The sequence below is a fragment of the Arachis duranensis genome, chromosome 9 (assembly GCF_000817695.3).
Source record: "Arachis duranensis cultivar V14167 chromosome 9, aradu.V14167.gnm2.J7QH, whole genome shotgun sequence".
Classification (NCBI taxonomy): Eukaryota; Viridiplantae; Streptophyta; class Magnoliopsida; order Fabales; family Fabaceae; genus Arachis; species Arachis duranensis.
This window is the reverse complement of record NC_029780.3, coordinates 15,108,212-15,120,599: the sequence shown is the minus strand read 5'-3', so window position 1 is coordinate 15,120,599 and position 12,388 is coordinate 15,108,212. Positions and strand designations below refer to the sequence as shown.

General features: G+C 31.7%; 1 protein-coding gene across 1 annotated transcript in view; it reads left to right on the top strand.

The window, feature by feature from the left end:
* Positions 1-5,651: 5,651 nt before the first annotated feature.
* Positions 5,652-12,388, top strand: part of LOC110275632 (uncharacterized) — a 9,868-nt gene continuing 3,131 nt past the window's right edge. Inside the window, exons 1-2 of the mRNA XM_052254204.1 lie at positions 5,652-6,296; positions 6,489-6,566. Of these exons, the coding sequence (XP_052110164.1) occupies positions 5,652-6,296; positions 6,489-6,566 (723 nt within the window). The remainder of the gene's footprint in view (positions 6,297-6,488; positions 6,567-12,388) is intronic.

Sequence of the window (12,388 nt, the reverse complement as noted above, 5' to 3'; positions counted from 1 at the left end):
TCATTATTCTTATTAACTAAATCATAATATTAGGTAGTTGACAGTTTTATAGGCAAAAATTATTAAGTAATTACGTAAAAATTAGCAACGAACAAGCAATAAGGATTCATAAAAAAATCTATTATATATTACCAATTTTATAATTAAAATGTCACATATCGTATTTTCATCTGTTATATTTATCAGATTTCAGCACTTAATGATAGAATTGATGTGACATATTTTTGAGAGTGTTTACTGTTTAGTGATTTATTTCTTTTAACTCATTAAATACAATTTATTACAATAAATTAACTATACCAACTAATTGATTTTATTAGATATTTAAATATTACACAATTTATTATATATATCAATTTGAGTTAGTAATATTTTTTAATTTATTTCTTTTAATATTTTGTTAATATTTTTTAATTTATTAAACTAAATTAATTATACTAATTATCTGTATTAATTAATTAATTAGATTAATTTATTAATTATTAAAATAATAAATCTATGAATAAAATAGGCTCTTCAGATATTTTCCACTAATAATCAAATCAAATCATATATATTGAGTTAAATTCAAATCATGTGAATTAAGGATTAAATTAAAATAAGATAATTTTTTACCTATTCAAACTGAATGTAATAAATACAAATTATTTTTGTTAGATAATCATAATCTTCTAATATTTTATATATAGATAGCCACACAAAATTATAAGAATTATCATTTTTATCGCTTTTGCTATTTTAACTCTTTTTTTTTATGTATAAATGTACTTAAAATGAGAAGGTATAGATGAGTGTTTCATTAATTATTTGTTTGAAAAATATTATAGTCCGAAAATATCTCAATTGAAGCAATAAAATGCAATAAAAAATTATTCATATTACCCTATTAATACAATAAAAAAATTATATTATTTTAGTCTAAATAAAAACGGAAGTAATCCCTGATTATATCAATCAAATAAACTAAATATAACAAAGTAATAATATTTCAACAATAATGTTTAAGAAACAAAAGAATCACTTAAAATAATCTAAATTTATTTTATTTAATATTAAATAAGATAAATTTAGATTTTCTTTTTTCCTAACGTTAGCGATATCTCAGATTAATATGAAATTAATGTGAGACAAATAAAAAGAAAATCATCAAATATTCTATATCTTCTATATATATAATTATTGTGAGATCAAATGCAATAAAAAATGTTGATTTTTTGGTCGAAATAAAAGTGTAATTAATGCATGAATTCGTGTTATATAAACATGGCACCGCAAACAATGAAAACATCAAGTAGTGCTGTACAACCAAAGTTAAAGAAAAAATGAGTCAGCGCAGCTTGCTGAAATTCATCTTTGCAGTCACACTTGTAGCTGTCTTATTCTCCATTTGTAATGGTACGTATGTAAAATTAAAATTTAAAATATGAATATTGAAATTTATTATTTCAACCCTGTTTCCATATGCAATATAATTATACTGGTTTGTTAATGAAAAATTATTGTGGGATGTAGGTTTGAATACTGATTCTCAGCATTGTTTGGGACCATGCAATCAGTTCTTTCGAAATTGTGATGGATACTGCAAGAAACTTGGCTATACGATTGGAAAATGCGTCCTACAACCTAACGGTGAATCCGGCTTCTGCTGTTGTGCCAAACCCACCACTTGAACCAATTATATTTCAATAATTTTATTAATCGAAATGTATTAAATTTTTATTTTATTATTTGTTATGCTTATTTCTTCTTTTTTTTTTTTTGTTATTTATGGTCATCTTTTTTAACAGAATCATCTATAGATTCTGATTATTTTATCTTATTTTAAAATTTAAAATTAGTTTAAGAGCAATGTTAGGGGGCCAATAATTTTTGTGATTGTTAGCCATCAATTAGCCATCAATGATGATTTGATGGTGTGAGATTGGTGTGAAATTTCATTCAATGGCTCACATTTTTCTGTTGGTTACATACTGGCCAAAATTCAATAAAACTGCTGGTCTTCTAGACTTTTCCTTAGTTTAATAATTAGTATAAATAGGTAATATTATTTTTCTATAATATATAAGAACAATAACATACAATAAATTTTTTTCATTTTTTTACAATTTTATTAAAATGCATCTTTTCATGATACAATCTTTTTTTGTGATTTACTATTTTTTTGAATAAAAAATATTATTAAATCCAAAATATATAATACCTCCTTTTTCTTCTCTTACTCTAACTCCATTGTCGTTGCCACCAATAACAGTTTACCATTAGTTTCCAATATTAAATGAGTATGAAAAGTCTTAAAAACAAAGAAAGATGGCATAAGAGCTTTTTGTAAAGATCCTTTGTTCCCCAATCGTTTTCTATTGTGACAAGCGTTTATCAAAAAGCAAAAAAGATAGCCAATTATTCAGATTAACAATTATTATTAAATTTATAATTTCTATTATATATAAATTTTACAATCCTAATTTTAAAAGTGACTAATAATTCACTTTATCACTTTATGAATTGTTTTTATTTTAAAAGAGGTCGATCCAAAATTGAAATTTTGAAAAAAGGTCAGAATTAGAATTGAAATATTTTAAAAGCATTACATATAATTAAATTAGGGGATAATTTCAAAAGTTCTGGAAAAGATATCTATAAAAAGTAGAGAAATTTTTATATACATCATGTAAAAAGAATGATTTTCTCATCATATTAATTATTCGTCATAAGACAAATAAAAAAGACAGAAAAAATATATAAAATAAAAAATAAATAAGTAATTATCTTCAAATATTGAGTAAGAATTTATATTCTAAATAATTTTTGTGATTTGTAGTCATTAAATAGTCATTAATAATAATTTTAATAGTATGAGATTTTATCTAATGGCTCATTTTTTCTTACTAATTATATGCTGGACAGAATTTAATAAAATTGCTGACCCTAGACTTTTTTTTCAAAAAATATAAATAACTAAAATTAATCTCACATGTGTTTGGAGAAAAAATTGATTCGATTTAAAGTATATAATTTATTGGAGTTTGGACTCAATCAATTCGATTTCATTTTTAATGAATAAAGTGTAATTTTTCAACTTTAATTCTATAAGTGGGATTAGAAATAAATGAGAGAAAGAATGCAATGAAGTGTGAGATCTTTCACTGGATATCATCCAGTTTTTTTCCACTGGAGAGGATCCACTCCCTTAAATCAATCGAATCCAATTTAATCTAATTTGATATTCACAAAATGCTCACTAAATAATAATGATAATACATGAATAATATAAGATAAAATTGTAAAAAGTAAACATATTATAAATAAAATTTTTAGTTTAATAATAAAATAATAATATTATATTACATGGTGCGATTTGAATTAAATTAAAATAGTTTTAATAAATATATTTGAAATCCGATATAATTATAAAATATAATAAAAAATAGAATAATATAAAAAATTTAAATAGTTTTATTAATTAAGTTTAATTAAATTAATTTAATATAATAAAAATTTATTATGATTAATAATATTTTAAATTTTATTATTTAACTTAATTAAACTTAATTTATAAAAATATTTAGATGTTTAATATTATTCTAAAAAATATTAGACATTTTTGTCCAAATAAAAACGTAAATAATCTTATTAACGCATTATCCATATTATGCTTGCCTTTGTGCTATATATATATAAACATGCACATGGAACTTCAGAGAATCAAGACATCAAATAGTGCTTGTGCATCCAAAGTTAAAAGAAAAAATGAATCATCGGCGCAGCTTGCTGAAATTCATCTTTGTTGTTATACTTGCTGTTGTGTGTTGTCCTATTCTCCATTTGTAATATATGCATGCAAATTTAAAATATGAATTGATACGAGTTCTATGGAATAAATTGAGAATTATTATATACCAATTGATTTAATTATAAAAGCAATAACTAAGAGAATAGAAGAAGGTTTTTAAATATGGCTAAATTATATGTTTAAAAATTGGGTAAGACAATGATTAACGATTATTAAAGTCAAACATCTTACTATTTTATAAGATACATTAAAAACTCTCATTAGTTGTTAGTTTGTTTTAGGCACAATTATGATTTGGCCCATTTTTTTTTTTATTTTAGTGGACTTATGAGTTAGGATTTTAAATTTAAGAGGTATAAAAACCTTCTAAGACCTAGTAACCACTTTTTTTTCTTAATTTTGATGAATGAAATTTTCTGAATTTTTTTGAGAAATTTGAGTGTGAACAGGTGAGATAGAATGATTCTTTTAACTGTTGTATCAGGAAATCAAATTGAGGTAGAGGAATTCTTTTCTTTGATCTTCTATCTTATTTTGGATTACATTCCGTATCATTTAGTATCAAATTTCAGGTATTAGATTAATTTTTATTAGTCTATGTTTACTCTTCTTGTGTTCTAAATAAATTTAAACGAAAAAAATTCCAGCCATGCATAGTAAATTTATCCTTACGTCTGGTTCTTTTTCTTATTATTGTTTTATTTGTTCTTTTCTTTTTTTTAATTCCTTTTTCTAATATTCTTTCCTGTCCTTATTGCTTCTGTATTTATCATTATTCTTTTCGACCTTTTTTTTCATTATTTTTTATTAATTTATTATTTTTTTCTTATTATTAGTAATTTTTTCTTTTGCCAACACATTTTGAGTACTAAAAAAAGAATACACACCTTGAAGTTTCTTCTTATTATTAGTAAATTTTTTTTTGCCAACACATCTTGAATACCAAAAAATAAGAAAGAATACACACTTTAAAGCTAACAAAGTACCACTTAAGCAAAGTAAAAAAAAAACACAAAAAGAAGCGTTGTGTTCTTATTTTCCTTATTCAATAAAAAAATAATCTAAAAAAACATTTAATAAGTTATTATTATTCTTATTCTTATTATTTTTATTTTTTTATTATTCTTATCTTTTTGTCTTCCGTGTCTTTGTCTTTTTTTTTCTTTTCATCTTTTTTTCTTATCGTTGCGTCAGGTTTTTTCTATCTTTTATTTTTTATTTGATTTCTAAAGTACAACAGTAAAAAATATTCAAGAGTAGTAAAAGATAATAGTAGTAAGTTTAATAGAGGGTAAAAGCCAATTTTGAGAATAAATACGAGTGTCCATCTTTGAATAAAACACGTGAGAGAGTGATTGTGAGGTCCTTTCTATAACATTTTTGTTACAGATTCATTATTATAGAAGCTCATTTCGAAGATACTTTGGTTGACATGGAGTTGATGCAAAGGATCATTCAACACTTAACTAATCGCTTGACTGAGTTGGAAACATGGAGACAAAAGGTGACACAGACACTATCCAAGAATACTGAACAAAGACCTTTCTGAAATCGGTGTCAGAATCATATACCTTCTGATGATGACTCTGATGGGGTTATAACACCTCAACATAAACATCAAGATAGCAATATCAATGTCATAAAGATGCAAATACCACCATTCAAAGGGAGAAATGATCCTGAAGTTTATTTGGAGTGGGAACGAAAGGTGGAAAGAATTTTTTCTTGTCATAATTACTCTGAGGCAAAGAAGGTTTGGTTGGCAGCAGTTGCATTCTTTGACTATACCTTGCTTTGGTGGGATGAATTAGTGAAGACAAGACGGCGGAATGATGATCACCTTGTAGAGTCTTGAGATCTTATGAAGCGCCTCATGAAGAAAAGATTTGTGCCTTCGTACTACTACAGGGAAGTGCATCAGAAGTTACATTGGCTGACTCAAGGCTCTAAGTCTGTTGAAGACTACCATAAAGAAATGGAGATGCTTATTATTACAGCCAACATAGAAGAGGACACTGAGGTTACTATGACACTATTTGTGGGTGGTTTGAATAGAGTAATTGCTGATGTGGTGGAGTTACATCATTATGTAGAGATGGAGGATTTGGTCAGTATGGCAGTGAAGGTGGCGAGGCAACAACAAATAAGAGCACCAAGAGGATTATCTCATGCTAATCTAAAGTGGGAGTCTCGTAATGCTGACACAACAAAGACTAAGGGTGTTGAACCCAATGCGTTGTTTGATGCTATGAAGAAGAAAGGTAATTCTAACTCTTCTTCTGCTACTTCTAGGCATCGAGATATTAAATACTTCAAGTGTCATGATATGGGTCATTATGCTAGTGATTGCCCAAACATGAGATTGAACGTTATTAGAGGAGGTGATATTGTGTCTGATTCTGATCATGGTGATGATTTTGATCATAATAGTATGTCATTTTTGGAGGATTGTTCTGATGGTGATGTTGAGTATGCAGTCCATGGTGAATCTCTTGTTGTTATACGTGTTTTAAATTTATAGGTGAAAGAAGATAGCCTAGAGCAACGCCAAAATCTTTTTCACACTAGATACTTGGTGGGTGGAAAAGTATGTAGTTTGATTATTGATGGCGGGAGTTGGACTAATGTGGCTAGGACACTTATGGTGGAGAAATTGAGTTTGACATGTGTTCGACATCCTAAACTATATACGTTGTAGTGGTTGAATGATAGTGGAGAGATCAAGGTTGACAAACAGGTGACAATTGCATTCTCTGTTGGAAAGTATGTTAATGAGGTATTGTATGATGTGGGCCAATGCAAGTTTGTCATTTATTATTGGGGAGACCTTAGCAGTTCGACCATCGAGCATTTCATGATGATCACACGAATCGGTTCTTGACGTTAGGATTTTTGCTAGAAAAGAATTTTATAAAAATAGTTGCGTTGTAGATATAGTTTCTTACCAATAAAAATCCTTTCGTGCAAACGTTTTGGTTGTCACAAGTAACAAACCCCTAAATAAATTGATAACCGAAGTATTTAAATATTGGGTCGTCTTCTCAAGAAATTGCAGGGAGGTATGTTCTTATTATTGGCTATGAAAAAGGTAAAATTGGGGTTTTGGGAATGAGGAATAAATATGGCAAATAATTTAAATGACAATTAAAATAAATAAATACTGTAATGAAAACTTTTGGCAAGGTATGAGAAATTGGAAGTTCAGACTTTGTTATCCTTATCAATAATAATGAGAGTTAAATCTTAATTCCACTTACTTGACCTTTACTAAAGCAAAGGAAAGTCAAGCGACTAATTAATTTGATCTTCGAATCCTATTTATTTCCTAAGAAAAGGTTGGGATTATTGAAGTTCAATTCAATTAGCATAGATAACAATTATCAATTATATTGAGTTGAGGTAACTCCTGAGTTACTAATTTCTTAACCAAGACCAAAAGGAAAAGAAATTAAATCTGCTGGAATAACAATGTCTTCAGATTGGGGATAATAAAAAGGAACAATCATAGACTGAAATACCTCAAATATCATTAAATAAGAAAATCATCATGAAAGTGGCATAGGCCAAATTGGCAACATAACTAATACAAGCAAGCATTCAATTGTCTGAAAATAAGAGATAAATATAAAGTAAAAGAACATTGAACCTGGGATCGAGAGTCACTCCTGAAACTAAGAGAAGTCCTAAATCCTAATTTCTAAAAATCCTAATTTCTAAATCCTAAGAGAGAGGAGAGAACCTCTCTCTCTAAAAACTACATCTAAAACATGAAAAGTGAATTATAAAAGCATGATTATGAATGGATGCATTCCCTCACTTTATAGCCTCTAATCTGTGTGTTCTGGGCTGAAAACTGGGTCAAAAACAGCCCAAAAATCACTCCCAGCGCTTTCTGGTCCGTACAGGTCGCGAAAGAGTGACGCGGAGGCGTCGTCCACGCATTAGTGTGGGTTGTGTTCCTGCCAGGTCATGCATCCGCGTGATCCACGCGTTCACATCACTTGGCGTTAGGGCAGCTATGATAAATCATATATCGTTGCGAAGCCCCGGACGTTAGCTTTCCAACGCAACTGGAACCATCTCATTTGGACATCTGTAGCTCAAGTTATGGTTGTTTGAGTGTGAAGAGGTCAGGCTGGGCAGCTTAGCAATTTCTTCAACTTCTTGTATTTCTTCCACTTTTGCATGCTTCCTTTCCATCCTCTGAGCCATTCATGCCCTGTAATCCCTGAAATCACTTAACACACATATCACGGCATCTCATGGTAATAAAAGAGGACTAATATTAACAAATATAAGACCAAAGAAGCATGTTTTCAATCATAGCACAAAATCAGGAAGGAAAATGTAAAACATGCGAATAGTATGAATAAGTGAGTAAAGAGTTGATAAAAACCACTCAATTGAGCATAAGATAAACCATAAAATAGTGGTTTATCAAGCTCCCCACACTTAAACAATAGCATGTCCTCATGCTAAGCTCAAGAGAAAATATAAAGAGATGAAGAGGAATAATAGAATGTATGAGATGCAACCTATGAATGCAACTAAATACAAAATGTTTCTACCTACTTGGTTAAAAATAAATAAGTTCTCCAAGACAAACATAAATCAAATTTCACTAATTCAAATCATATAGTGAAAACAAGTAAACTTGTAAGAAGATAGCTCATGAAAGCAGGGAACATAGAACCAATCATTGAACCCTCACTGGTAGTGTATATGCGCTCAAATCTCTCAAGTGTCTAGGGTCAATCTCTCTACTCTTCTCTAATCGTGCTTTCTAAAACTTTGTCCTTCATCTAACCAATCAACAAATATTTAGTATACTAATGCAAACATCATGAGGTCTTTTCAGGGTTGTAATATGGCTGAGGTAAAGGTAGGGATATATATACAAGGCTAAGTGAGTTAATTAAGTGAATCCTTGATTAGTCTAAGATCTCACCTAACATACATACTTTGTAAAGCAAAGCTTCTTTACCTATTCTCCCATATTTTTCCCACTTTGATGTTACATGCTCATGTATTAGTTTTAATTTTGCCCCATGTGCATTGCTTTATTTTGCATTTGGGGAATTCTTTTGTATCTCCTTTATTCAAATACTGAATTAATTTTTTTTTTAAATGCACATGGTAATTCAATTATTTTGATTTCACATGAGCATGCTTCCCAAAAATTTTATTTTGAATTATTTCATTCTTTTCAATTTCCTACCCTTTGTTTTTATCATCCATGTTCCCAATAGGTTTTTCACATTTAAACAATTACACAATTTCTATCTTAAGCTAACCAAGGATTCAACTTGAAATTTTAATTTTTTTTTTGCTTAAGGCTAGTGTTGTAGTTTATAGAATAAGAGGGAATTAAAGGCTCAATGGGGCTAACAAGGGTGATGTAAAAGGTAGGCTAATTTTGGGATAAGTGAGCTAGAATCAAACAATGGCCTCAATCATATGCAAAATCTCACAGGTTGTGTATTCTTTGGCTCAAAAACTATGTTCCAAATACAACTTCAAACAAGTTTAACAAAAAATTTTCAATTTAAATTAGTGAAATACTATAAAAATTTCTTGAAAAAGAAAATAATACTTCAACCAAGTAGTAACTAAATGCACAAAATCAAATAAACGTGCAATACATGCAAATGCAGCAACTAATTTAACAAAGAAAATTTAAACATTGGTGTTGAAACAGAAAGGTACTAACCCACGGAGATCGGTATCGACCTCCCCACACTTAAAGATTGCACCGTCCTCGGTGCATGCTGAGATGTGCAGGTGGACGAGTTGTTTCAACTGATGCTTTACTCCAAAGATTGTGCAGATGGACTTGCCTGTCTCCCTATGTGAACATCTTCCGGTTCTCTTCCGGGTGGCCATCCTAAAAGAAAAAAGGGAAGAAGAGTAACCCAGAAATAAAGATAGGAAAATAAATACAGTATGGGTAGGTTAATGCCAAATAATAAGGGTCTCAATTACATGGTAGCTACAACATGTAAGTGAGAAAACAATAGAAGCCATGGCATGCTAGTGGTGCAAAATTTTGCAACAATTAAGGAGAGTGTGGGTAAGAAGAGGTAATGTAAATTCATGTCAATGCAAAATTAATACAGGTATAAAAGATAGGCATTGATTTAAATAATATTACCTAACCAGAATAAAACAAATCACTAAGCACCCAAAATAATTCAAGAGAAGATGCAACAGCTAAATAAGAAAATTTTAACACCAAAGGAAAAATAATGAAATTAGAAAAGAAAAGAAAAAATATGCACTAAATTAAAATGCAATGAATGAAATATGCAAATAAATTAAGTAAAATAAAATGAAAGATAAAAAGAATGAGAAGAGAAAGAAGGGAAGAAGAAGTAAAGAAGAAAGGAGGGGGAAAATTAGGATTGGGGAAGAAAAGATAAGATATTTGGCAAATTAGGATAAGCTGTGCGGCCAATCGACGCGGTCGCGTGGGGCACGCGGTCGCTCGACTTGCGCTTATACTGATTGATGCGATCGCATCGGTCACGCGGTCGCGTGACCCGTTTTATGCTACTGGCGCGAGGGCAGCCTCGCGCTCGCACAACTCTCTGTTCAAAATCATTAATTGCCAAATATTGGGTGACGCGATCACGTGGGGCATGCGATCGCGTGAGTGGGCTTTAGAAGGGAATGACGCGGACGCGTGAGCCATGCGTCCGTGTGGGTAGAATTGTGCGTTCAGCATCAATCCAGCACCACTCTCGCACAATAATTTGTTGTGCACCCTTTTTACGTCAAAAATCAGGGCACGCGGTCGCGTGGGTCACGCGGTCGCGTGGGAGGCCATTATTCCCATGTGACGCGGACGCGTCAGCGACGCGATCGCGTGGGACGATTTGTGCCACTGGCACGCCTCCAGCCACACTCTCGCGTGACTTTCTGTTCGATTTCTCTTCTTCACAACGCACATGTGACTCGGACGCGTCAGCGACGCGGTGCGAAAATTATTTTTTTGTTGTTTTTTTTATGCAGTATGCAGAATGCAAAATGATATGAATGTTATGAGTAATTCCAGGTTAAATGAAAAATAAAATACAGCTTGAAAACAAATAAAACTAAATAAAAATGAAAAAGGAACGATCATACCATGGTGGGTTGTCTCCCACCTAGCACTTTTAGTTAAAGTCCTTAAGTTGGACATTGGTTGAGCTTCCTGTTATGGCGGCTTATGTTTAAATTCATTTAGAAATCTCCACCAATGCTTGGAATGCCAATAGCCTCTGGGGTCCCAAACTAGGCATGTAAAGCTTCTGAGCTGCTTCAAACAAATTTTCAGGCTCCCGGGATGACGAATGTCAGGATAGGATCTGTGATCCCAAGCTTTGCTTTTAAATCCACCTCTGTCTTGATCTACATGATTCCATCCGGGCGGTTTAAAAAGTAGATTCTCACCATGGTAACCAAACGTTCTCCGTGATCCATTCAATTGAGCATGATACCAATCCGTGCACTTCGAGTTGAAGTGTGGAACCTTATTGAACCTTGTGCACCAGCTATGAGTACGAGCCATTTCCCTTTTCCTCTTAAAACCACAGAGAGCTCTAAGCTGGCCATCTGTTTCAAGTAAACCATATTCAAGTGGAAAAGTAAAGATAAAAGGCAAAGGTGTTACCCACTTGTAGTTTGTAATTGGTGGTAATGGCCGTGGGATAGGTGTTTCCAACGGTTCTGTAAGTTCTACTCCCTTATAATCTTCTTTGAATTCTTCCACTTCAACCATATCTTGATCAGAGTCTTCAATTTCTCCCTCATCATCACTCAAGTCATATATTGGAGGTTGAGAAAAATCTAACTTAGCATCATCTTCATATTCATTCGGGGAAGATTCTTCTGTCTCAAAGAATTCACTTGCGGATGCAAGTTCGTCACTAAGAGAGCAGGACTCGCGATCATCATCATCAAGGAACCTGTGTCCTGGGTTATTCCGTTCAGTTCTTCATGAGATATTTGCAGTGGAGGCGGTGCAAAATCCTCCTCAGTATCAATTGTAACATCCTTGACGGAATTCTCCATAACTCTAGATTCAGGTGGCGGTTCGGCGTCTCCTAAATCTTCAACCAACTCTTCTTCTTCTGCAATGATAGCTTCCTCTACTTGTTCTAGTACGAAGTTATGCTCTATACTATTCACTGGAGCTTCTAGTGTCTTCTTCGTGTTGTGTTCTTCATTAGATTCTCCACATGAAGCGATGGGAGTCTGTTGAGTGTCTGAACGTCTGGAAGATAATTGAATTATTGCTTGCTCTAGTTGATGAAGGGTCGCAGTAAATTGTTTTATTGATTCTTCAAGGCAAACATGTGATTCTGGCTTTGATGGATATGGGTATGGTGTATGGGGGAGTGGTGGTTCTTGGGAGTAATTGGATTGATGTTGGGGTGGATAAGGATCGTATGATGGCGAATGGTGAAGAGAAGCTTGTGAGTGTGGTGGTTCGAGGTTATGTTGAGAGGATGGTCTATAGGCACGGGATGGGGCTTATTGGTAGTTACAAGGTTGTCCACCATATCTTTCAGCTGGGTATGCATTGTAGAATGGTCGTTGTCCATGATATCTTGGAGG